Below are 27,688 nucleotides of genomic sequence, written 5' to 3'. Positions count from 1 at the left end.
CCTTTTTAATAAACCCACAACCACCATATTATTTCTTCACTTATAGCACCCTGCACTGCCCAGTGATTAGTGCTTATTAACCCAGGGACAGGGGTGGTGATAAACATACCGTTATAGAGCCACATCTGTCTTTCCACTATGATTGGAACACCATAGATCTACAAATGTGATTAAGACCAACCACTGTCTGTCTTGTCCTATATGTATGACTGTCATTCTTTCTTTACAGGTGCAGAAACCCTAATGCAGGAAGTCTCCTAAACCAGGAGTTACTAGGAAGACAATTTCTCTTCCTTTTTTTGCACTTTTTTCACTCTTTTTCACTTGCACGTCCCTAGGTAAGGTTGGGCCTTAGCGTGTCCATACCGCCAGGGTTTAGTACACTTATAGAGTCCTGATGAATGCCTGGTAACTTTACACCGTTTCAAAGGCAGAAACATGTTGACTGACGATTAGGAAATAACCACACAATTAATTGTGGACTACTTTCCTACACATCATTTTTAAAAATATGTCCTAAGTGATCACATATTAAATCAATTTTGGATACACTGAAGACATTTTTATCTCCTCACTACCATTTAGTATATTTTCACTGCACGCCTTAACTCACAAAAACCTGCTCCGCAGTAGATCTGGCGTCGAAGCACACTAAAGAGGCACTCGGCCTCTTTAGTGGAGCCCAATGATGAAGCATGTCATCACCAGGTGGTGAGTGAGGGCTTTCCTAACCGACCTAAGTGAGGCTGTTTTTTCAATCCTTTTTGCTCCTTCGTGTGGTCTTACTAAACCATATGACACTCTTTTTTTGTTTAAAAGATACTACCGGGGAATAAGAGTGTTGCTTACCTCTCCCTACCTCTCTCTTTGTTGACGTTATCTCAAAATGGCCAGTCATCAAAATTGTTGAAAAAATTGACACTGATTCCGTACTGTGTTTTTAGACGAGACTTTACTGAAGAAGGTTTACCAGTGAGACTAATAACCGATAATGGTGTTCAGTTTCTTTCCAATAAAGCTAAGGAATATTTTAAAAGAGAAGGTATAATTCACGCTACCACCTTTTTATATAATCCCAGTGGGAATGGTGTTATAGAGAGGTTCAACCGGGTTCTCAAGAATACTATACAAGCTACTGGAGTAGAAAGCGATAAATGGGAATTACAAGTACACAAAACCATTTGGATGTACAGAACTACGATGAATTCTATGACTGGTTATTCTCCTTTTGAGATAATGAGAGGGAGACTACCTAGAACAAAGGTTAATCCTTCGTGGTTAGTTCATTCAACTTCATCTAATTTAGATTTAGGAAAAGTAAGGGAAATTATTGAACGCACTCATGTTATTAACAAAAAATATTTTGATAACAAAAAGGGTTCAAAGATTTATCCTTGTGCAAAATTGGTATGCTTGTTAAAGTAAAAAAAACGTGGAAAGTAAAAAAAGGAGAAAGCCAGTTTATGGGTCCATTTGAAGTAATGGAAGTGTTAAAAAATGCTGTGAGATTGTCTAACAACAAGGTTTGGAATTTGAGTAGGATTGCTATCCTCAAAGCTGATAAAGACGTGTATTTCAACACTGAAGATAATAGAATTTATCATTCAGATTTTTCTTATCTAGATAGCAATGATGGTAAAACTGTTGAGAGTAACGATGTTCACGACACAAATGATTTTCAAGAAGATATAGTTGACACAAATGTAAATGATATAGAGGTGTTAGAGAAGAGATTAATAAGAAAACCTAAATGGATGTCTGACTTCATTTCATTTGTGAAAGACAAGATTGTAAAGTAATTTGTTTTGTGTTTTTTTTTTATTCCATTAAGGAGGCAGGTGTGTTATATTTATGCTTATGTATTATTCTTTTGTTCACGTGCCTATTCATGTATTCACGCATCTTGATTCTCTCTTTTCTCGTGCTTGCACGCACGTGTTATTTGTAGTGTTGTTCTTTGAATTCTATGTCTCAAGGCACGATCTGTGATCGGGCCCTTGAGTCATAAGCAAACGAAGAAGGCAGTTACTGGGAGCTTACCGGTGCGTCAAGACCTGGAGCTGGTGGTGCTTCATTACTCTGGATTAAACTTCTATTTTTTATACAAGTTCTGCTTACTTTCAACTTAACACAAAGCTTTTCCTAAAAGGTAGTTGGGAAGCCTTGAACAGCTATAAGAGGCAATGAGTGTGAGGGTAAAGAGCACCACAGTGCTACCTCCAAACTATCCATACTAAACAAAGTACTGTGCTGATCTTCACTGTGGGGCCAATAATCCCTACTCTCTGCGGGCTTGAATGAGGAGTACTATTCTGTAAGTCATCTACCTGAGGCTTGATTTTCTAACGTGAATTTAAATTCACGTCTGCTGTGAAACCTTTAGGGTTCTTGCATACAGGTTGATTTTTACGCTTGACTACTATGACTTGGCACTACCTACACTACAGGGATAAAAGGGTAGCCGGATAGTAGGCTGAATAATGCCCCCCCCTGATCTACGGGTGGGTTAATTGGGACTGAAACACGTCTACAGCTGTTGGATGGGAGAGGTTTCCTAATAAACTGTACACCTCATCTAGCTTTAATGTTAACCTTGAATTCTAAGCCTATAAATCAAAACATTTTTTGTATTTTATACAATAAATGGAGCAATGTTCCTCATATTAAATCTGCATGGGTTTAGGGAGTCTCCTACCTTTTATCCGTAAAGAAAATGTTTTGTCTTTTATCATCAGCTTGTATCCAGATCTATGCCTTCTTAGGATATTATTTGCTACCCTATCCTTAGATCTAATCAGCATTAAAAAGGCACACTTGGCATTTCTACATTCCCCGTTAGACCACCCTGAGGGCTTCCTATTTGGAAGCTCATTGATGGAATTAGGCCTCGTCAGACCCCGTTCAGGGGCATAGAGCAGACATGGGCTTCTTGGCCCCAATCTTAAATTCTGATGAGATCTGTATGACTGATTTGCCGACTGCCCAGTCATTGGTCCCTGGTGTTCTGGGTCAGTCCTTCTACAGATCTGCAAGCTGGGCCAATTACAACCCTTGACAATCAAGTTAGCGACTGTAAGCATTCACAGGCTTCTCAGAGAGGTTTTGTGGGGGCTAAAAACTCAACAGGCAACCAACAAACACAAAATGTAATGACCAGCCCAGTGTATAAGTTTCATTTTAAAAAGAAAGTACTTTCATCACAGCAGAAAGACATACTACACAAGTAGCGAAAGAGACATATGGTTGAATACTACGTTGCAGTAGACATTGAGGTTCTACTACTTGTACTCCCTGATGTCTTTCTTGTATCATCCCTTCCACTCCCGCTATGGTTGAGGCCCCATATCAATAGACCCCAAAAGCATTATGGGTTTTAGGCAAGGATCAGACACAGGTGTAAGTAAATTCATTTCTCTCACATATGAATTGCATAACTTCAGTTCAATATTTCTTTATCCATTTATGGCACAAAGGCTTCAATCGTTAGCCTCTTCTGCAGACTAGATCCCTCTTTGTTATCCCCTGACTTCGGTAGCAGTTGAGGCAATGTGGCAGAAATGGACTGGCTCCAAGCCACATGGTTAGTGGTCAGTGTTATCTTCGCCTACAGCCTTGTTTGGGATGATGATCTCAGCGGCAACTGGTTGGGTCATACCTGCGAAGCAATGCTAGGCTACAGTGGTCCTCCTGCCTGGCAATGTTGTGGGGTGGCAGTTTTAGACTGCGAGCTGCGCTCCTCACGATGGTATCATCAGCAGTTGTGGCCTCTGTGATTCTCACTTGCAAGTGACTCTTTCTTTTAGTGTTTGGCAGTTGCAGCACCAGGGCCCTTGGATCCACTGTCTGAGGTTTCAGAAATAGTTTAGGTTGGTTCTCTTTCTGATCTCCAGACACTACCTTTGTGTAAAGTGATGGCTGTTTGAGCATGCAGCAATAGAGCTTGCTCAGAAAAATGAGGAGCAATTAGTTATAATTAGTTATGAGTTCTGTACACCCGTCTCCCACCAGCATTCTTGAAGTAACATTCAGAGACAGACAAAACGTCATCACCTTTCACAACAGGAACTGCAGTCTCACTCCTCACCCTGACGTGCAAAATTGCAGTGATCGGCAAGAACTAACCAGCAGTCCTTTGCTAACAAGTCTCCCATGGAATTTCTAAAGGTAGTCCTGCCACCACCCTCGTCACTTCAGTGACTGGTTGTCCACTACAAGAATACCGGCAATTCACTTCCCCTGACTGAGGAAAGCTATCCTCATCATCCACCTTTTGACGTGCTAAACCAGAGGCAATGACAATGGATCCCGCTGGCCCCAGTAGTCAGACAACACTGATTCTTACTGCCAATCTTGTTCTACACATACATGTTTGCACTCTACATTCACATGACATGTTAGTGCCAGTTTATCTGTTTCACATCACAGCAGAACTTCACACAAGTGGGGTCAGTGGACTGTACTAACATTGACACAAGAAAATGGTCTTCTTGCACTGTATAGTAAAAAACACAGTAAGCTGACACCACAGCTTAATGTGATACACCCTGGTCATGGACAGTCGTCCACTACTGACTCTGAAGACACACTTGGTGCACCCTACCAGGTCAAAGCACAGGTCCTGGACCTCGCATTTGCAGGGACAGCCCTAGGTCTCTGCTCACACTCTAGATTAGTCTAACACCAAGGTCAAAATATAGTTGAAGTGCACAACTATCCTTCCCTGTGCTTTTGCATACACATCATGTTTAAGCCCCCAGTATCTAACCATCCAATATACTTCATTAGCTCATGATGGTTACTTTCTACTCATTTTATAACCAGTCTCAATGATAGTGATGGAGCAGATTTCATCTGCAGTCAGGCATTGTTTTAGTTTTTGTGCATCAGACTGCATTTAAATTGCCACACACATTTTGGTGCTAGTTAAAAACATGGCACATGAAAAACAATGAAAGTGAGGCCTATTCACTCTGAAATGCTTTTGCTGAATTAACATGTGTTTTTTCCAATGTAGAGAAAAGTGGCCTTTTTACCTTTGAAGATTAATAGAATGTGTTTCTCTTTTCCCAGCTCATCCCATATTTCTGTCTTAAAGGACTTTGACTTGTTGCATATTTGGATAAATATTTTCAGTTAAATAACACCTCTTTTTATAATGTGTGTGAATTAACAAATACGCCAAACACTACACAGGGGACTAAATGCTTTTTGCATGAAAAGCTATCTAAAACACTAATGCATGTTGCTGTGTGCACTATATTAATTGTGTGTGCTTTTAAATTTTACACTAAATGCATGAAAATGCTATGTTACACTTTTATTTTGCATGTTGTCATAAATAATAGAAAAGCTGCTTGAAACTAATAGCTTGGCTAGGTAAACATTTATAAGGGGTATTAGTATGAGGGAGGGAAACATAATGGGCTGATTTACATGAAATTAATATTATCTTTGTGTTTGTTTTATTTTTGGGGCCTACAATTAAATGGCTGCCTGTGAATCCAGCAAGGCTATGGCTTGCATTAAAGAGAAGAGAGCATGTGCAGACTGTACCAGCTTTCCTAAAGGAGTCAAGGACACTTTGAACTTTGTACATTCTTGTGATTGTGCCAATGTACCAGTGTTAGTTAAAGTGTCCATCTGACTGCGCTGTGGAAGGAAGAGAATTAGAATGAAACATTTTTCTTAGTAAATGTTGCAAATGTTTATAAATGTAGTTATTCATGTATGCTTCTTTTGTTAAAACTGGTAAAGTCAGGATTTTAGAATGAGTCAGGGGAGTGACAACTCATGCCATCATGACTGACCAATCACGTACAGGTTTTCCTGAAAGATGCTACATCTTTGTGTAGTCTGCCAATAATTAGGGTATAAAATAATGTCCTCTCTGGATGGGGGCTGGCTTTCTCATCTCAGCTGGCTTCTAGGCTCATTAGGGGGGGGTGTGAGCTCTTGAGAGAAGGAACAGATTAGGCCAGACATCCTATGGGTTAGGTACGAGATCGTCACGGGTGCAGCCTTGGGCGTCCGAGGAGATTCAGGGGGAGGTTTCTTGCTTCCACGTTATATCTTGGCACATCAGGCCACATTCCTTTGAGGTCTGCTGAAGGGCGGGCTGTCTCCCTCCTTTTTGCTCTTTAGACACAGAGATGCACATGAGCAGCAACAGATAGAAAGGCTCTTTAGATTTTAGATGCTAAACTTTAAGTTTATGCTTTGACTAATTAATTAGGTCTGAAAACATTTATTTGACTTGTGCATTTATTTCTCTTAATGGGAGATTTTTGCCAACTATTTATCCATTGATTAGCTTTGCAAGACTATTTTTCTTACAAACTCTTTAAGAATTGTGCGCCACATTTTCATAACTACATGTAATGCTTATATGCAGACTGTAATGTATTCTGTATTATTGATATTTTTCCTGTTTTCCAAATTATGTAACCTGATTGATATTTTACTAATGAATAAAGGGTCAGAGAAAAATTAACTTTTGACTAGAAAATAAAACCCTTTAAAATACTCAACAACTCTCTTTATTGGCTTGAATAATAAATTGCATTTTTGACTGTTCATCTTTATTTAAATTCTCCTGAAGGTAATACATGGTGTGAAGGGCCCAACACCTTTTGAGCGGTAAATTAGAGGTAGCATGAGGGTTTTACATTGAGAAATTACCAGAAGAAATTACCCCTCCATCAGTTTTTGGTAAGCAGAGGATGGTCATTATTGATTAGTTTGGTGATTAATGATTATTGATTTCACCATCAACTATTCAACTAATGGATCATTGACCTTTAGAAGGGAAATAAAATAATTGCCCAAGTTAGATAAATGTGCAAGTCCTGATTCCTGACTCCAATGCTCAGAACCTGAAGACTGGCAAAGCAGTACTGGCAGGTGATGCAAGAAGTGGTGTGAGTATCAATAGGGTTGTGAAATGTTGTTAATATGCTAGCATGTATTTTTGAAGTGTTGAAAATATTAAGTTTTTTTATTGTTGGTGAAATTTTGCTCATTTTGAATTGATGGTGTTATTGATTGTATTGGTAATTTCATAGGACATATTTTTTGGTTATTGATTACATGTTTTAACTCTTCATGTTAAGTTAGTGTCTTGTTCTGTGTTGTCTGGAACACGCAGGTATGCACACCTGTGGAATCCCGGGAAGGAATAGCGGGTGGTAAATGGAAGCCACACTGCACTGAGGTTACTCGTCCGTTGGAATAACACTGAGAAGCTAGGTAGGGCTGGCAGTGTTAAATTAGGGACTATTTTCTGTGTGAGTGATTGATAGCAAAGAGTTCGCTGGTGAAACTTTGGTCTGATATCACCTAGAAAGGGTCACACTAAAGGAGTAGCAGGTTCTTCTGAGCTTGATTGACAGCAAAAGGGTTCGCTGGTGAAACTTTGGCCTAAGATATATCCTGAAGGATAAGTCCAAAGGAGTAGTAGGTTCTTCTGAGCTTGAGTGAAAGGTAAGCGGAAGGGATTTACCTGTAGTGTTTGAAGAGTAAACGGAAGGTCTTACTTTGTGAAGGGTAAGCGTGTGTTACTCGCAGTGAATATAAATCTATCCTTTATTTAGCACAACAGACAGAGTAGCGAATGTATTTATGTTGTTACTAACAGAGTTATTGATTAAGAGAAATATTGCATTAAGATTTTGTGGAGAATCAGTGGTAGGAGTAAAACTGACTAAAATTGAGACTGACAGCTTTGGAAAAAACAAAATTGCATTGAACTATTGCAAAAATGAAAATGTTTGAAGGTTTAAAGAAGCTGTTAGGAGGTAAAGTGAAAATTTCGTTTTTTATTGGTGATGCTCCTGAAGGAACACCTGTGCATTTTATGTCTACCAATTTGGGACAAAATACATGTATGTGGGTTCACCAATGGTGCAAGATTACTGAAACAGAAGGTGCTTTGAGGTTTCCAAAAGATGGTACTTTTGAATTGCAAATCATTGACAAATTAAGGGAAGTGTTATGTGAAATAAAGACACCATCTAAAGCTGCACAATTTGAGGCCTTAAGCATGTGGGGAAAAAGCAGCAAGAGAGAAAGCAAGTGAGGATGAAAAGGTAAAGCACCAGATGCAGGAGAAGGGAATTAGTGATGATAAAGAGCTTCAAATAAATATTAATTCAGGGGATGAAATAATGGATGAATTATTAACTGAGTGTCCACCACTTTATGTGGTTCCCATGAAAAATACTGAAAATAGTGCACCAGTAAATACTACAGGGGCTACTGCTTCTGTTGAACAGAGAGAAATACAGACTGAGAGAACTGTGCAGATATTTTATTTTAACCCATTACCTGTTGATTCAGAACTGACAGTGATACCTCCAGGTGTTACTGCTTCAAATGTGCCTGATTCAGTTCAAGAATTACAAACTGCAGATGCACAGATAATGCCTAGAAAAATTATGACTGTCCCAATGAATATGGTCCCTACTGAAAAAGTTCAAAGAGCTGCAGAATCAGTGATTTTGGCAGAGTGTATTTCAGAAACTCAGAATACACAGATTATTGAACAGAAATTACCCCAAGCACTGAAAGGTGGGGGGAAAATGGTATTTACAACATCTGCAGCCCAGAATAAAATGAATGTAATTGAAAATGGGATTTTTCAAACCTGCTTTGAGGAAGCAGCAGTGATTAAAAAGATAGAGAGCATGGGAGAACATATTAACACAGGCCCTGAAAAAGAGAAACAGCTTAGTGTTTTAAATGCAGCATTTGAACATGGGGAAATTAACAGTCCTTGCTGTTTAAATAATGAAAATGTGAACCAGTGTCAGGAAAAAGTATTAATTTCCCTGAGTAAGGAAACAGCTGCATGTGCATTAACTACACATAATGGACTGACAGACTTGGCTCAAAAATATGAAACTGATGTTTCAGGAAGTTTTCCATTTCAGAAAAGTTTTAGGGTACACATGGATGAGGAAGCAAATGACAAAATGTGTTCTTCAGGAATGCAATTGCACATTGCAGAAATAAAATATTTTTTTTAATGCAATGGGTTTGAGAAATTAGGAAACAAGTGGGCAAGAAAACATGAGAAGAAAAAGAAACCACCAGACCTAGCAAGGAAAATGGATAAGGAAAAGAAGCCACCAGATTTAGTTGAGAAAAATAATAAACAGAATGAGGGAGAGGCTTTTGCCTACTCATTGAGAGAAAAGGTGGGAGAAATGTATGTGCATATGCCACAGAATAAAAGTGAAATTGCAGCATTTCTGAACACAATCCCACAATTGAGAGACACATTTATGCTGTGGTACCCACAAGTTGATGGATTTGATGAAATATTGAAAGAGTTGTGCATTAATTTGGAAATGTTCTTTTATATTGCCATGCTGACTAAATTGTGGTTTGAATCTAAAGTTGTTGTGAAAAGGCCAAGTAAGGAGACAGTGAAAAGGGTTTGCATGAATGCACCATCATTTTCTGTTGTTACGGAGGAAAATATAGCAGTGATTTATTTCCTAAAGGGCAGAGTGCCAGCAAAGGATGTTGATTGGGTACAGATTAAAAGAGCACAGGATGGAAGTAAAGGTGTTTTGGTTTGTGCAAATTCAGATATGGATGTTGTACTGCTGGAAAATGTGTCCTTTTGCCATCTTTATAACAGATTTGAGCATTGGAAGAAGAAAAATAAATTTAAACATGATTCACAAAAACATCGAGAAATGCAGGTGCAAAATATGCCAGCTAAGCAAATGCAAATGTCAGTTCAGAAACAGGTACCTATGGCCGGAATTTTTCAAGCACAGATGGTCCCACAAAATATGGAAAATGCTAAAGTTAATTTAAATAAGGTGTCCAGAGCAAATGTGAATTATTTCCAGAGACAAAAACAGAACCCAGTCCAACAGGTTGCTGTGTTTGAAAATGAGAGTTTTAACCCTCACAATTCTGAATTTACCAAGTCCATTGTGAAGGCAGTGGAAAGTCCAAATTTAGTTGCAGTAGTTTTAAACAAAGAAATTACAAACCCAGTTTTAGCAGAATGTGCACCAAAATTAGGCCCATTTGAGGAAAATTACAAAACTGTTGTCTGTGATTCTGGCCTAGCAAGAAAACAATTAATTTGCAAATTAAGCACCACAGTTTACTGTACATCAGATAATGTTCATTTTCAGATTCCTGATGAGGATGTACGTTTTAAAATGGCCCAACAAGAGACAGCTGTAGCATTATTTTCAGAAAAGACAGTTGAAAATGTACCTTCTGCTTTTGAAAAAATAATAAACACAGAAATAAGAGAGTTCACAGAGAAAGATGCCAGATTAATAAAATGTTCAGAACATGTCTTATTAAAATTAGAACCAGATGACATGTATTCAGGAATACCATCAGTTGCAGGAATTTTACCAATAAAAGGATTTTTGATGGAATTGATTGGAAGTTTGTGTAACTTTCTGATCACAGTTTCACAGAAAATAAATGAAAAGAATAGAATAGTGCAGGAGATTAAAAGCATATTTTTCCCATGTTGTCCTGTGGTACCGAATCCAGCCAATATATTTTTTCACATTCCATGTGCTGAAGAATGGCTTACACTTATTAATTTTTGCAAAAGTCATGTCACAGTGCCATTGCATGAGAATAGTCAGGAGTACTGTCAAAAAGAAGATGAATATCTGGGACACAAAATTGGAAAGGGAGGTAGAAAGGTGTCACCAGAGAAGGTGGAAATAATTTCCAAGATGAATACACCTCAAATTCAGAGAGAAGTCAGGACATTTTTGGGAATGGTTAGCTACTGTAGAGAGTGGTTACTAAACCTTTCCACAGTGGCTAAGCCTTTACTGAGGCTGACACACTCAGGTGTGTCTGATCCGCTTCCATTGGACAACAACTGCACAAAAGCATTCCTAGAGTTGAAAGAGAAAAAATGTCGCGTCCCAGCACTAGGAATGAAAGTTTATTTGAAAGAAAATACACTAATTTGCAGTGAGAGGGAGGGCTGCGCTCTCTCATTGCCTATTGAAAAAGATGACTGTGCTCAAAGGTCTGTGATGTATTGCCCAATGACCTTTGACCCTAGCTTCACAGAAATGTCAGCAAATGAATTGGATTGTGATGAAACTGAATATGAGTGTTTAAATATCATGAAAATATGCCTAAAGCCAAATTCAGACTATAAGGATGAATGTCTGAGTCAGTCCAACAATGTCCATTTTGTAGATGGCCCATGTTTGAAAGGTGACACATTAAAAGCAGCACATGCTGTGCTCCTTATACATGATGTTGTCAAAGCTTCATGGATTTTAGTAATTACCCCAGCCCAAAATTCGAAATTGATTGCCCTTACCATAACATGCAATATATCTGCTCAATTGGGAGTCACTGTTGTCATGGGAGAGAGAAATGCTAATTCAGTTGCACAAATTTGTGTTCTGTTAGCACATACATTCAATGGAATCTTCACAGTTGAATTAAAAGAGGCTCAAGAAAATGTTTTTGAAGCAGCACAACAGGGTTGTATCAGAACTGTTTTTGAGAAAAGTGACAACTGCATAGTGGCAAATGTGTTATTGCAAAGACTGATGCCCAGGTATAGATTGCCAGTTTCTCTGAAATCAGATCATAATGTGGTCTCAAAGATAATGAGTGCAGAACAACAGATTGGACAAGGAATGGATTGTAGCTATCTGCCTGAAGTGTCAAGCATAATAAAGCAACACAATGGTAGCACAGAGTTACCTTTTGCAAAAGACTGTGTTTCAGCTACACTAAAGTGGCTTGAAAATGCATATGCAAATGCACTTGTGGAAAACACTGATGAAAACACTAGCCATTGCTGTGTAGGTCTGGTTGATGTACAGTGTGCAGTTTCTCACCAGATTGCAGCTGCTACACAAGATCTGCATAATGGATGGTGCAACGGCTTTGATCTGAGAGATGCTGTGGTGAAACATCTGAATCTGATCAAAGTGAAAATAAGAGTGAAAGGCCTTGGTTGAAAAAGTGCAAAAGGATTGATGGTGCTCTGTCAGAATTTCTCAGCACCTAAGTAGTCTAATTTGCATGGAAAAGTACAGAAAGCCACACTGTATGAGCCTTTCTGATGGCAAGCTGATGACAAAGAGCAAAGAAATGCTGAAACTGTCCCGTTGAATTCTCATTTTATTTTTTTAGTTACTTGTTTTAAAGAAGACTAACTGTTCCAAGAAGCTACTTATAGAACTCTGCACTAAAACATTTGAACATGGCTATATATGATCTGATTACAGACCAGACTTGTGTTTGCCTTAGAAATAGAAGTAACATTGTTGTATGCTCAGCTTTTGCAATAAGAAATGTCACTAGTGAAATTAAATATGTGTGATGAGTTATAAATCATGTTATTATGATTTGAATCATCAGAAGGGTGGATTGATGGAGCAGATTTCATCTGCAGTCAGGCATTGTTTTATTTTTTTGTGCATCAGACTGCATTTAAATTGCCACACACATTTTGGTGCTAGTTAAAAACATGCCACATGAAAAACAATGAAAGTGAGGCCTGTTCAGTCTGAAATGCTTTTGCTGAATTAACATGTGTTTTTTCCAATGTAGAGAAAAGTGGCCTTTTTACCTTTGAAGATTAATAGAATGTGTTTCTCTCTTCCCAGCTCATCCCATATTTCTGTCTTAAAGGACTTTGACTTGTTGCATATTTTGATAAATATTTTCAGTTAAATAACACCTCTTTTTATAATGTGTGAATTAACAAATGCGCCAAACACTACACAGGGGACTAAATGCTTTTTGCATGAAAAGCTATCTAAAACACTAATGCATGTTGCTGTGTGCACTATATTAATTGTGTGTGCTTTTAAATTTTACACTAAATGCATGAAAATGCTATGTTACACATTTATTTTGCATGTTGTCATAAATAATAGAAAAGCTGCTTGAAACTAATAGCTTGGCTAGGTAAACATTTATAAGGGGTATTAGTATGAGGGAGGGAAACATAATGGGCTGATTTACATGAAATTAATATTATCTTTGTGTTTGTTTTATTTTTGGGGCCTACAATTAAATGGCTGCCTGTGAATCCAGCAAGGCTATGGCTTGCATTAAAGAGAAGAGAGCATGCGCAGACTGTACCAGCTTTCCTAAAGGAGTCAAGGACACTTTGAACTTTGTACATTCTTGTGATTGTGCCAATGTACACGTGTTAGTTAAAGTGTCCATCTGACTGCGCTGTGGAAGGAAGAGAATTAGAATGAAACATTTTTCTTAGTAAATGTTGCAAATGTTTATAAATGTAGTTATTCATGTATGCTTCTTTTGTTAAAACTGGTAAAGTCAGGATTTTAGAATGAGTCAGGGGAGTGACAACTCATGCCATCATGACTGACCAATCACGTACAGGTTTTCCTGAAAGATGCTACATCTTTGTGTAGTCTGCCAATAATTAGGGTATAAAATAATGTCCTCTCTGGATGGGGGCTGGCTTTCTCATCTCAGCTGGCTTCTAGGCTCATTAGGGGGGTGTGTGAGCTCTTGAGAGAAGGAACAGATTAGGCCAGACATCCTATGGGTTAGGTACGAGATCATCACGGGTGCAGCCTTGGGCGTCCGAGGAGATTCAGGGGGAGGTTTCTTGCTTCCACGTCATATCTTGGCACATCAGGCCACATTCCTTTGAGGTCTGGTGAAGGGCGGGCTGTCTCCCTCCTTTTTGCTCTTTAGACACAGAGATGCACATGAGCAGCAACAGATAGAAAGGCTCTTTAGATTTTAGATGCTAAACTTTAAGTTTATGTTTTGACTAATTAATTAGGTCTGAAAAGATTTATTTGACTTATGCATTTATTTCTCTTAATGGGAGATTTTTGCCAACTATTTAATCATTGATTAGCTTTGCAAGACTATTTTTCCTGTTTTCCAAATTATGTAACCTGATTGATATTTTACTAATGAATAAAGGGTCAGAGAAAAATTAACTTTTGACTAGAAAATAAAACCCTTTAAAATACTCAACAACTCTCTTTATTGGCTTGAATAATAAATTGCATTTTTGACTGTTCATCTTTATTTAAATTCTCCTGAAGGTAATACATGGTGTGAAGGGCCCAACACCTTTTGAGTGGTAAATTAGAGGTAGCATGAGGGTTTTACATTGAGAAATTACCAGAAGAAATTACCGCTCCATCAATAATATCCCACAATTAATTGTCATAAAGACAAAATGTGACCTAGCTAGCTAGTCCCCTTCTAAAAGTACATTTTGCAAAAAAAATGTCTGAAGGAAGTCACCTATTAACTGGCCTCAAACTCTTCTCAATCACCACAGGCTTCACAACAGGTTTCCTAATTCAGGATCATATGTTGTGGAATTCCCCAAAGATCATCTATGAGCTCTGTGGTAATGAGAGCCTTCCTTCAAGAGGAAAATTAAACCTCTACTTGGTCTGCACCTCCCATATGCCCCAGACCAAAAAATATCAACAAAGCATATTTTTTCTTGAACAACTGGCTTCGATCGAGATACACGCTCACCAATTTCCCATCATCAAATATATGAAATTCCAGCCCAGCCAGACCAGAAACATAAGGAGGTGAAGTAGGAATAATAATTTCCTGTGTTGCGTCAAAATGGGACATTGCTTTGGGTCAAAAAGGGAAAAAAGTCACACCATGACTCTCAAATATGTTTTTTTTAACAAAGATGTACACCAACATCCCAAATCTCCTGGCTGAAGTTTTAGCTTCTATAAAAGCAACCTTGCCTACAAGAACCTTCACAGAAACTTCCTCCAAGGATTTAGAAGGGGAGGCCCGTTCAGCTCTGGAAGCACCAGCAGTAGATTGCAAAATAGAACCACAGGTCAACATGTAGGTCATACGAATCTCAAAAGACGGGAAGAATAAACCCCTATGGTTGACAGACTCCCCCATAATGTCCCTAAACACTTAAATTGAAGACAACTTTGCTCGCAGATATGAGGGGTGCTAGGCCCGACTTGAATCTTTTATCTAAGACTAAACTAGGTAATGTGTGGCTGCAGTGGAGAGAAATTTCTGGCTTTGCATCAAGTAAAGGTGTTTCATGTGCTAGATGTATGCAGTTTTTGCCATCCCCTATTTGTTTACAGAGGATTTTGTGACCCGATTGTACATCTGGACCAAAAAGACTCTACCTGAAGTTGAGCAAGAACTGCAACCTCACCCAAATCAACATCATTTTTCTCTAGTTCAACGACACACTAGACTCAGTGACCAACCACAGAACCTGAGATGAGTGCAAATCCTTGGAACTGTCATCAGTTGTAAAATTAACTAAGGGGGCTCAACTACCCCGCTCATATGCTGTTGATTGTATACCTATTAGCATATTTACACGCTAGTGCATAAGATTTTACTACTGAGGATAGGAGATGAGAGATTAGTTGTTATATTGGGCACAGGAAGGGCAGCTTTGAAAGAAGTTTTGAATGCTGAGAGTAGGGAAGGGGCCAATAAGGAGTAAAGGAGGGTAGGTTGTATTTAAAAGTAGAGGCACTGGAAGTGGTATTTATGTATGTGTTATTTGCATAGCGTGAACATAGGCAAAAGGCAGCGGAGCACTGTACAGAGTCTACGGCAAGGGCACACTGAGTGAATGGAGGCAGCAGGTTTCTGGGAACAGAATTTTACTTCTACTGCATCATAATGTAGTACTCTTTAAAAGATGCATCTTCTACTCTTTCCTAAAGTGGAATTGCGTTGCAGCAGCCCGACGAATACAGAGATGTTGCCCCTGATCCTCAGAGCACAGATGGAAAATGCCTGCCGCCTTGTTTTTTTTGTTTTCAACACTTTTGTGTCTCCAGTCTGGTAGTGACCTGTTTGCTGGTGTACCAAGAGACACCAGAGATGGTGAGTTCTCGTCAGTCAGATGTGCAGGGGTGTTGGCTATGATGGATTTACAGAGAATGCAGCCTGGTTTAAAGATGTTGTGGCTTTACAAAGAGAGCCAGTGGTGTTCCATCAGGATGGGGATGATGTGATCATATTTCTTCTGGCCGTAGGTGAGATGGGCTGCAGCATGTAAGATGCAGTCAAATGGTGCCTGGGAGGTGCTTGGGAGGCTGTGGAGCAGGGCATTTCCACCATCCAGATGTGAGAGTACCAGGGCTTGAACAGATGTTCTGCAGTTGCTTTCTAGGAAGTACGGGCACAATACTATTTAGGGTTAGTTAGGAATAGGTTGGATGTAGTTTTTGTATTGTGGTTACAAGGTGAGCATCATCGAGGTAAGGTGTCACCTATGAGGCAAGTGGAAGAAGAAGCATTTGCGTTGTGCAACGAAGAACAGCAGGAAACAGCAAAAATGTTGTAAAATATAGGCTGCAGTAGGTACAATCTGAGTTAGTGAGCTGTGGGGGGCACCAGTCATGCAAAATGTTCATAGATAGTTCTGGTGTAAGCATGGTTCTGTATGTTGTGTTTCATACACTTGTTTTATGTTCATACATATATTTTTTTATTGTGGTTTGTTTTGAAAAGTATGTTGGAACAGTAATTTCAAATGTGCAGTGATAGACATGTTGCGTTGCCTAATATGAGAATATTGTTAACTTCTTATAATAGTCGTTTTTGCTGTTTGCCAAGTGGTGATGAGTTTGTGTAGGCAAACCAGCATAGTAGGTGTGTTAGTAAAGGGAGGTGAAGTACTGCCTCACACCAAGTCTGGTTCAGCCCTGCTGTCTAACCCAACAACGACTTCTTTTTCCTTCTATTTCGAAGCGGCCAGTAGTTATAAACTATGGAATTGAAAGTAGGGGAAGCCAGTAACCCAGTCAAGAGTGATGCACTGTTGTTGGACCTGGTTTTGTGTACACCGACTCGCGAGCCAGACATCTTTACAACAACAATAATAAAGGTGTTTTAATGAAAATAACACTTTTATTAAAAAAACAGTATTAACAATATTATACACATGAAAACAATAAACAGCCTGGGGTATTAGATTGGGTTATTTGGGCTAGACATCAAGTGTAAGAGCTAGGTCTCTGGATCACTCTTCTGTATGTGGTCTGGTGGTTACGTCTTCTCTCCTTTACTGTTGCAACCAGCATCAATCATTCAATGGCCGCATATGCAGGAGAAGTGTCTAAGTAACGCACTGGACAGGTGCTTTACAATGTCTGCTTCAATGTCCTTTTGAGGTTCTCCAGGAGCTTTGTCTAGAGTTGTTGCATATTTATTCCATTGGCTAGTGACTTCAATCAAGGATCCCCTCTATTGGCCCATTTAGTCTTGTCACCAATTCTCCTCATGGATTTTCTCATTAAACTGTCTCTCGTGACCAGGTAATCTAGGACATTCCCTGAAATTCTTCTAACAACTTTTCCTCAGGAAAGGCGGGATATAAAATCCGAGACAGTTCTCACCTGGATTATGAGTGCCACTGTGCAATGTGGAGCCTTCCCTGGACAGTATGGATAATGAGGTAGTGAATATTCTAGGAAGAGGCTGCCAAGCGTGCATGAAGAACCAACCCATGTCTTGAAAGGTGAGCCCTATCTTCAACAGTAAAGATGTGCCCTGACGTGCAAATGTATGACACATTTTGGACTGAACCCTGGTTCAACAGTGTACCCAGAACATTGTGTCCTGAGCCTACAGCACCTTTTGTTCAACCGGCCATACATGGATTGTGCTTGTGCCAAGACTTGATTATGAGTGAAACACATGGTTGTACAGTACACACTATGAGCAAAACTTGGACAGTACAGATTGCTGAAACAGCTGTAGATGGACTGTGCAGACTCATCGAGATTTAGCCAGTGGTTTATGAGCTATGTGAGATTGCAGAGAGATCCTGGGATGAGAAGAAAATTGGTAGCTAATGTGAGGTTGAACTGTACAGATTGAAATAGTCCTGCATGGACAGTGCAGATTATGAGCCCGACGCCTTGTAAAATTGTAAGCCAAGCCCCACTTGGCAAGTAGGGATGAGTTGAGTATGAACAGCAGCACAGTCCCTGGATAAAACTCCAGTGATATTTTAGGTGCACATGAAAAGGCAAGTCATGTGGATAAATGGGTCTTCTATGCCCCCTGTGTGGTCTGAATTCCTAGTTGCTCTTTTAGTCGTGCCAGCTGTCCCAGGGTGATATTGTTTCCTCCACAGACCACAATCACCACAGGTCCCAGCTCAGCCATCAGCTTTCCTTCCTTCTGCAGTCGCTGCACCACGTTGCTGTACACGACAGCCAAGGCAGCCCCACATGCTGGCTCCACCAGGATCTTCTCATCATCTGTGAAGAAGGTAGAAAACATGGAAGGAGTTAGACCATAATATGGTAGTGGGAGGTTCCACCAAGTGACACAAGGTTTGTGAAAATCCAAGAAATGCATGCAAGAGAACAGAAGGCTAAGGAGAAAACACAGGGAGAAAGCCAAGTCGAGCAACATTGAATGTATCCAGATAGAACAAAAAAAGAGGATGAGTAAAGACACTAGCTTTGGCGTATGATGAGCAGATGACTAATGCCCTCATTACAATTGGCCAGTAATCCAGACATAGGCACAATTTATAGGGACTACAATGCATGTGCAAATTTTGCAGACCTGGTGGTTTTTACCAACTCTAATATCGGCAGGTTAGAATGGGGGACAATTCACAGTATTGCAGTATTATCTATCATTCAGACCCAAGAATTTCAAGTGGAGGAGATACAAAAAACGAACACATTACCTATATAAAAAAATATTTTCACTGTCAAGATGACCTCCTGGTTACTTGCCTAAACTGAAATGAGTTTACTTAGGTGACATGAAAAGTAAAGAATGGAAAGTAAAGGGCATGGAAGGGCTACACCGGATCTAGGATGGTGTTAATCGTTCTATATAAATATCATATGGGTTTGTGTTAGATGCTGTGGAGATCAGGGTGAAGGAATATGAAATATAACAAGAGGAAGAATAAGGGGAGCGCCAAGGAAATAGATTTAGACTGAAAATATAACACAATGGAAAAGTCAAATGCAAGCCAGGAAAAGGTACCCCATCTCTTATGTTAAACTTGGTTCTGAGAGGTCTCTTGTTTTGGAGGCTGGAATATTCCATGAATGGATTAAACTATACCACTCTCTTTGCTTGTACCTAGTAAATTCTAAGTGATCCAAAACTTTAACAGGACAGCTTTCAAAGGCATGAAGAGCACGGCCTTTGCATTGTTCACATAGTACAGTCCTGGTAAACATGCAGGGAGAGACACACTCTCCCTCACTAGATACAAGAATTATCATCTCAGTTTATACTGGTGTTACTCTCTGACCTTGAAGTGGTGTACAAAAAACATATTCAAGTAACATTATGCTATTCTGCACTTTGTATTCTAGTCTCTAACCATATATGTAGGTGCTGTCACCTCACTTATTTCAGCTTTGCTTCCCTCCTGCACCATTGCAGCCCCACATCACCAGTGCACCCACCTACAAACCGCTCGACAGCCAAGACGGCTTCTTGATCCGTCACCACCTCCGAGAAGACTGGATGTGTCTGGGCCACCTTCAGTGTCTGCAGTCCCACTGTTTTGGCTCCTAGGGTTTTTGCCACACTGGAAGGAGAAGCGGAGCATGTGAGGTACACAAACTTGAAATGTGTTCTTGGCAGGTGAGGCTTGCCCATGTATGTTGTAAGATGTTATTATGATTGGCAGTGAAAGGCTGCCTTTTGGGTTCTGTCTTGTGTAGAATAGCCATGATGAGTAGGCATTAGCAGCTAGAGGTGTGTTCATGATGGTGTACTTTATGTTGTTGGATAGTCAGGATGAGTCTGGATTGACAGCTGTGGTGGGTTTATTGTGTAGAATGGTGTTTGTTACACGATGGATTGATATGTTTGATGGGGAGTTGGATATAGATTGGTGGGTTAGGGTAGTGTAGTGTATCTTGTAGGCTAGTCGGGATTCATAAAGATGGACAGCTGAAGATGGCTTTGTGTGGTGTGGCATAATAGGTGTTTATGGAGATTGGCAAGCGTGTATAGGTGTCTGGTGTATGATGGTATCAGTTTGGATGCCCATCTGTGGGTGGGTCTCTGCTGTAGGATGGTTGTGAAACCAGGGTCAGCTGGGAGCATGCACATTCGAACAAAAGCTAAGATAATGCCGTCTATTAGCAAGGTATGGTGGCAACGAGCATCTGTGGGTGGCTTTCTGGTATAGTCATTAGGATGGGAGGACTTGGACAGCTGAGGGTGGGTATCTGGTGTAGGATAGCAAGAGAGGTATAGCTGAGTAAGAGTGTTTGAAGTAGGGATGAACAACCACAGTAGGCTGTCTAGTGTAGGATAGCAAGGAAATGTGGGGATGGAGAGCGGAAGGGTGGTTGCCTGGTGTAGGAAAGCCCAGAAAGTTGGGCATTGTCATTTGTGGTGAGTGTCTGGTGTAGGACAGCTAGGAGTAGACATAGGCAGGATTAGTGCGGGAGGAGGATCTGAGGGTTTATGCCTGTAGTATGAGTGTTCCTATGTCCATCTCCTCTTCCACCTGTACCCACCTATGGTTCAAATCCTGTACTTGACCTTCGTTTAAGCCACTGTTCCTGTGCCATCTTGTCCTTTGTATCTACATCCTTTAGTCCCTGATCACACCCCCCCTTCAGCCTCTGCCCATTTCTGAATCAGGGCCTGTGCCCAGATCAGTGACTCTGTGCAGTCATCAATCTCTCGCCCTTGGTTTTCAACTGTAGCCGAGCCCACCACCTCAGCTGCTCCATGCCCATCTTCCCCTACTTATTTCCCTCCTTCAGTCTGTGCCTAGGCCTATCTTACCCTGAACATGTATGCCCATCTTTCTTCAGTTCATCAACCCATCTCACTCCCTTAGTGAATGTGCCCCACGGTGTGCTCCCCCTTCAACACGCCATCACCATTACCTTGTGATCTCAGGTAGGGTCACCAGCTTCCCAGCTGTCACTGCTGCATTCAGACTGTCCGCTCCTCGGGTTTCCATGGCAATAATGGGCACATCATCCCATCCCACCTCGCGGAGGCCCTGGACGACCCCGCACAGCATGCCGCCTCCTCCTACTGACAGTGCGATGGCTCCGGGCTTAAAGTTGGGGACTTTCTTCAACTCCTTCACAATGGACGTGTGGCCTTCCCTGCGATGGAAACAGCAGGATAATGAGTCACAGTAGGCAGCGAGTGTGGACAGCACTAGAAACTTTAAACAGAACAGGGGCCATATTGGGAGTAGTGGGTAAGACCTGGAGTGCGCCCCAATGAAAATGACAGTCGAGGAGTTAGCGAGGCCAGCAGATGAGGTGCCCCAGAGGATGGAGGCCATATTCAGCGAGTCAGGCACAGATGCTTCGCTTCACAGACTACATTGGATTTAGCCATTGAGCTCTCACATTAGCTGCATTCATGGTAGTATCCGGTCCATGTCCTATGATCGTCTTGTTACATTTGGACCATGCCTGAGCCCACACACCTTAATGTAAATTTTTTATGCAGCTCCCCTCCTGTCTATGGGCTCCCCCCCCCAATTGGCAATTATTCCTAACATCACGCCCCCCGCACATCACTCAAACTACCAGTCTCTTTGCTCCAATTGAGACAGCCTGTACATTCTAGTCACCCTTTGTATTCAGGAGCAACATTTGCAAAAATGGCTAAAAAAAACATCGCCCCAACCTACCCTCAAACCACCAGTCCCATCATTCACACATGAACGTCTCACGTGCAATTTTTTCACAAAGTTTGCCACACCGCACTTAACATACCAGATGAGCGGGTCATCAAAGGGTGGCACGTACACCCAGCCAGGGTTGTTCTTCACCATCTCTTTGGCGTGTTCAATTGTGTCATCCAGCATCTTTTAGAGGAAAGAAGACATTTACTAAATGGAGCAGTAGAGACATATTTGAGATTGCTAGTCCACCAAACCCATGCACTCATAGCCACCACCAGAGGCACATAATCCTGGCCAGCCCCAGACCCATGCATTTCTAGGCATTACAGATTTGTGATACAAGTCAACAGCCTTGACCTAGGCCCTCTCAGTGAGCACCTACATTTTGTGCACCTCAGACAAGGAGACACATGTCTAGCATTTCCACCTGATCTAGATCCACCCGCCTAGCCAGCAACACAAACACACACATCCTCAGCCACAGCACTCGCGGTCCATAGACACCAAGTTTGAAGGAACGCTTCAGAGCTGCATTCTAAGTCAGCATCCCCATCTAATACCACATATGTCTGCACCACAGAATACTACTGCATTCAAAGCAAGCAGCTTAGACCCACATACTCAGAGATGCACCGTAGACCTGTGCAGCACCAGCAGTCTCTCCAGTCCTGTACACACCGAGCCTACACGCTAGACCACTGAGCAAAGCGGCATCACTCACCTCTCCCACTACAGACACTTCAGCCCCTTCGTCCTTCAGTCGGTCGATGGTGAAAGAGGGAGTCGTGGTGGGTACCAGGATAGTGGCAGGGATGCCCAGTTTCCGGGCCGAATAGGCCGCTGCCAGGCCAGCGTTTCCCCCTAAAAGACAACATCAATCAGCATGGTTAGTGGAAGGGAAGCAACACGTTTTACAAAGAAACATCTACCACGGGCAAAAAGAGCCACCAAGACCACTCAATCCACCTTTTCATTTCTGACACCATTCTTGGTGTATCATCGCTTGTGCTCTCAACTTTGCTGTTTGTCTTAATCCTAAAAGTATCGATTTAAACCTTAAAAAGTGAAGATACCCCCAGGATGGACGAGCAACAAGGACTGTTGCTGAGGGCACTTAATAATCTAATGCCTGGAATTTAAGGTTCCGCAATACTGCATCACGTACACGAACTCTCAACATTAAGGTGCAGTAGTTTTAGTGATTTGAACAGATTTGTCCATACCCAATTATTGCACAGTATAAACCATGGTGTTTGGGTTCTGCAACCCTCACTACAGCAGAAAAAGCCTACATAGTACCGATGGGGCAACTGCTCCTGGCCTGGGGTCCTAGGTACAGGAAACTGAACCAGGTTGTCTCAGTGGGTTGTAGGGCTTGAAGGAATGCACCTAGGCTCCCCTTAGTCTGAGTAAACACAAGAGAGACTGGTGCCCCGTCTCTGCTTTCAGGACCCCCTCCACCAAACCGCTCCACTCACCTGAGGAACAGACGAACCTCTCGCAACCTCGGTCTGCCCACTGTGGAAAAAATAAAGGGGGATATGAAACCAGCAGCTTATCACAGCTCTCGTCCTCAAACCTGTGTCTCCCCTACTCCTCGCCACCATCAGCCCTCTGAGGCTCCCACCCTACACAAAGAGTTCCTCTCACTTATACACCTCACCATCCGTGTAGTTCCGCACACGCCTTTCTACACCTCTCTCACCCTGTGCCGCCTCTCATTTTAAAGAAAGCCCTCATGCCCTCATCCAGTGGACCTGCATGGCTTCTAAACTGCATTTTCATCAACACCTATCTATGGTCTAACAAAAGCCAGAACAAGTATTCACTTTCTACTTTGATGTGAAAACGTGTATTAACAAGTGTGAGAAACACTTGATTGTGCACATTTTGTAACTAGTTCCTTGCCGCTAAGGCGCCCAGGCAGTCCCCAACGTCACACATTGAAACACTCATATATTCAGACTTATACTGAACATCAGTGAAAATAATTGGTCCTGGACTTTTAACATGATCCATTTTTCAGTTCTTGTGTCTTTAATCTATCATTTGTGCCCTGTGGGTTAGTGTCAAGTGCATCTAAAAACATTGATGCGTGTTTTGGTGGATACTTCATTTAGAATGGTGCCTTTCTCAGGACCAAATTTCAAGGGTCCAAAATCAAGCATGTGGAGCTTGAGGCTTATTGGCAATCCGTGTCCACAAATTTAAAACAGAAGACCATAGAACATTCTAATATGCTTTTTATACACTAATAAGAGACCCACCATCCATGGATCAACACTAATTAGTGAACTTTTGGTGCAGTTGACGCCAATCTCACCATAACATTACTGCATGGCACTCTCTAAGGTCCTACTGAGTGACACTAATCTTGTGAGACTCCCATATATTAGTATGTTTATAATATTCAGAGCTTTTGTCTCTTCTGGGAGAGTGGCTGGCTACTACTACAGAATATTGCCTCAAACCATGGGCCACTGGTGGAACTGGGCTAGGCCTACCCTACCAGTAGAAACTGGAGTAGAAGCCCCTCTGGAAAAGGTACTGAAAACATCACAGATTGTAAGAAGATATCACACCAGCATTATATGGCCTGAGGTTGCCACTGACACTGGACATGAACCAATTCATGCACAGCATCTGCTCCAGATTTCGTATTTGCAAACGAGGCCTGTCAAGACCCCTGTAAGATTGTACGGACATTAAAAAAAAAAGAAGCCTGGAAAGATGAACCGCAGTCGGGTGGGTTAAACTGTACTTGGTGAGGATTGAGACTGACAAATGAGTGCTGTCTGGTTGTGGGTACAGACGTGAGGCGGATGCTAATGTAGTTGGTTTAGCACAGTATGGGAGTGTACAGCTGTGAGGTGGAAAACAAAGGTGAGTTAGTCCTATTAGGGGCTATACGGCAGTGGATGGATGTTGAGGCAGGTAGGCAAATTAAGAGGGGAGGAGGGGTGAGGGTAGTGGTTGAGGAGGTATGGATTTTAGAGCTGGGGGTTCCAGGGGCAATCTTGGTGACTTGTTGTAATATATAAAATATGCACCTTGAACCCGTTAGTCAGGTTGTTTCTAAATTTGGCTGTTCTTGACGTATTGTTACCATTTCTTAAAATAAGTATTGGTAAAGCCAGTAGGTCTACCCTTGGCAAGTGAGTGTGGTGGTTAATTTTTTTTATTGAAAGCCTAACCCACCAAAATAGAAGCAAAGCATAAAAATGCATGGCTGTCCACATGCCTGAAAAGGATTTGTAAATTAAAAGTGAGGTGGAGTTTTACTAGTTATGTTTTAACTTAAAAGCTTTTCAGTTGCACCATGCATTTTATTATTGTTGTTTGTAACGAGACATGAATAAATCAGGACCTAACCAAGCACTCATTGCAGACAGCTGAAGTATTACAATGTCACGTAAACATGATAACATTTACTGTTAATTAAACGGATGCGAACAGTGTGCCCAGGCGTGTGCAGTCATTCATAGCGATGGGAGCCAGTGGGTAATGTGGGCGGACACATTTCCGCATGCTGTGGTGGGCTGAAGCAAAATGCGATGTACAATTTACTAGACCAGTAGATAATACGAGTTGACCAAAATCCACTTAAATAGCCAGAGGTTACTTTGACTCCGCACAGGGGTGTATTTCTCTTGCCACGTTTTTGGCTCTTAAGTGTACCCTTGGGGGGGATTCAGAAAGCGGTTCTGTTGAAATGCACGAGGGACTATTTTCCATTTGGAATGTGTACCCAATCATCTGGCTGCTTGTCACGTTCTTTATCTCCTATATGCAATCTATACAGAACACAGTCATTGTTGCCAATATATGCCCCTAGCGGTGGCAAAGCCAATAGGGCAGGCTTTAATGTGACACAATTGTGCATGCATCACATGTAAACAGCATTTGGGAAGGCCTGCGTTTGCAAAGGTGGGCACCTTAAAACAGATTGCCTCTGTCAATGCTAGTTTTCTCTTGGGCCCCGGTGTCCTTCCCCTTCTCCATTCCCTTGCCCGGGAGACCTCTACATACCGTCTTACAGAGGTGTCCGATGCCCCGGATCTTGAAGGAGCCCGTGGGCTGTGCGTTGTCCAGCTTGAGGTAGATGCTGGTGCCGGCCCTCTTGGTGAGGGGCACGCTGTCCCTCAGCGGGCTGTCCACGTGCAGGCTTCTCTGGCACGGCATGGCTGTGGGAAGGGGACAAACAAAGAAAGGGCTCGTGAACAGGGCCGCCTGAGCATACAGTGCCGGGTCATGGAGCAACACCTCACTGCGCCTCGCGCGCCCAACAACTAAAGCAAAACAATAGAGTCAGGTGGGCACTAAAACACAGTATGCTACCACTAGAAGTTACTAAACAGTAATATAATATATTATACCTCCTTCGCCACCCCATCAATATAATCTTTTTCGAGTCAAGGGCCCTGTGCTGTCCGGTGCATGAGGCCCGTTAATCTTTCATGTAAGCATCTACTCTATCGAGGGTCGAGACGCCGTTTGACTTGCTGGACGAGCTGCATATAGTTTTATTCATTCAAGGTTACCCCCAATCTACAGCTGGGACGGGGGTCGATTCTTCGTGAACTTCGCCCTCACTAGTTCACAGGTCATTGGGTCACACTGGTACGCTTTACAGGCATTGTACTGCTATCCGTGATGTGGGGACTATTTATTTCTAAAATGTTATTTTCAAAAGTATAGTCTGTATAACCCTAACATCTACACATTATAAACTAGATGCGAATCCACCCACCCCTGCCAAAACTCTATTCAGTGTTTGTTTGTTAGTAGTGTCAGAGGGCATTGAACCACACCGAGCGCCAATTAGCATCTGGGATCATTCCGTGTACTCCCTGCTTCAAATCAGTACCGCATTTCTGAGAAGCCCGTTCGAAGAACAGGGCAAAATCACAACGCGCTCATTAAAGTAACCGGGAATGTACTCCGTTTAAAGAGAAGTGGTTGGTACCAGGGAGGTTCGTAGTAGAACTCCAGCGTTCCTGTTCGGAAGGCACCTGTCCCTACATCATGTGCCCATGGCGGTAAAGTGTGTGTGTGAGGGGTGGGGGTGGGGGTGGGGGGTCTTGAGTAGCCATAGGGTAGCAGCATGGGTGAAGCGCGTCTCTTACCTTGGGCACGTTCAAATCTCGCCCGGATGCCTTCGCTCAGTGCTGCTGCAGAGCACGGGGATGCCTCGGTGCTGTGGCTAACGCCGCTTGGTTACTGTCGTTGCAGATCCCGGCACCGCAGTGTGGTTTGCTCCGCAGTTGAACTTTGCCGCCTCGCCTGTCCTGGTGAGAGCGTCCCTCGATGTCCTGTATCTAAGACTACCTTTTGGCCTTTCCCACTCCTTGCTGCTGTGATAGCGGACTCTCATTGGCCTTTATAGCCCACGACCCCCCTCAGAGCGGCCAATCGCCGATCAGAACTGGACACTCCTCCAGCACCCCCGCCCTCTGATGCAACCCCCCCTGCAAGCGAGCTGCTAGGTGATTTCAGCAGCAGCGCGAGCTGCAGAGCAACAACAATACCAAAAGGGGGGTAATGGCGCGAGCAGGGGGAGGGGGCGGCTCAGAGGTCTCAAAAGGAAGAGGAACTATTTATGGGTCATCACTTCCTAAAGGAGGTGTGGAGAGGGGGGGACAAAGGGCCTTCCCGAGTCACCCAGACCGGCTCAAACAGGCTCTGGAGCTCAGGGCGGACTTGGCAGAGAGTAGCTGAACATCCGAGGCATGACAGTGCCTCCAGCCGGACCGGTACGGGGCAGCCCGCTGACACTGCACAAGACGGCCCCATCTCCCGTAAAGTACATCACCCACATAAACATGTTTTCCCGAAAGTGAACGTGCCAATCAAACTGTACCAAGGACCCCATAAACGTCATCACCCAAGTACAAACGCTTTTCGCTCCGCTAGCCAATAGGTTAACAAATGGATGTGACGAACACATGCACATCCTGTGGAGTGTTCCCCCCAAAACATAGCGGTCTCAAGTGCAAACGTGCCCCTCAGCAAAAGACGACCCGCGCTAATGTGTGACCCAGAGCG

At 42.2% G+C, this 27,688-nt stretch overlaps 1 protein-coding gene across 1 annotated transcript; it reads right to left on the bottom strand.

Annotated features, from left to right (window-relative positions):
* Positions 1-16,877: 16,877 nt before the first annotated feature.
* Positions 16,878-27,143, bottom strand: LOC144792239 (L-serine dehydratase/L-threonine deaminase-like). The gene is made up of 8 exons (XM_078667145.1): positions 26,770-27,143; positions 25,673-25,827; positions 23,122-23,161; positions 22,365-22,504; positions 21,735-21,826; positions 20,883-21,110; positions 19,437-19,561; positions 16,878-18,257 (listed from the first exon to the last, which is right to left on the bottom strand). The coding sequence occupies exons 2-8, from the start codon at positions 25,823-25,825 to the stop codon at positions 18,049-18,051; spliced, it is 987 nt and encodes a 328-aa protein (XP_078523271.1). The 5' UTR covers positions 25,826-25,827; positions 26,770-27,143; the 3' UTR covers positions 16,878-18,048.
* Positions 27,144-27,688: the final 545 nt, after the last annotated feature.

This window comes from Lissotriton helveticus, chromosome 11 (assembly GCF_964261635.1).
Source record: "Lissotriton helveticus chromosome 11, aLisHel1.1, whole genome shotgun sequence".
Classification (NCBI taxonomy): domain Eukaryota; kingdom Metazoa; phylum Chordata; class Amphibia; order Caudata; family Salamandridae; genus Lissotriton; species Lissotriton helveticus.
Note: the sequence above shows the minus strand (reverse complement) of the source record. Positions and strands in the feature narration are given on the sequence as shown.

Coding starts and splice junctions, on each gene's coding strand:
- LOC144792239 (XM_078667145.1), bottom strand. CDS start 25,825: ATGCCGTGCCAGAGAAGCCTGCACGTGGACAGCCCGCTGAGGGACAGC. Junction 23,162..25,672: donor TCGGACACCTCTGTAAGACG/GTATGTAGAGGT, acceptor TTTTTTCCACAG/TGGGCAGACCGAGGTTGCGA. Junction 18,258..19,436: donor GGCTGTCGAGCGGTTTGTAG/GTGGGTGCACTG, acceptor CCTTCTTCACAG/ATGATGAGAAGATCCTGGTG.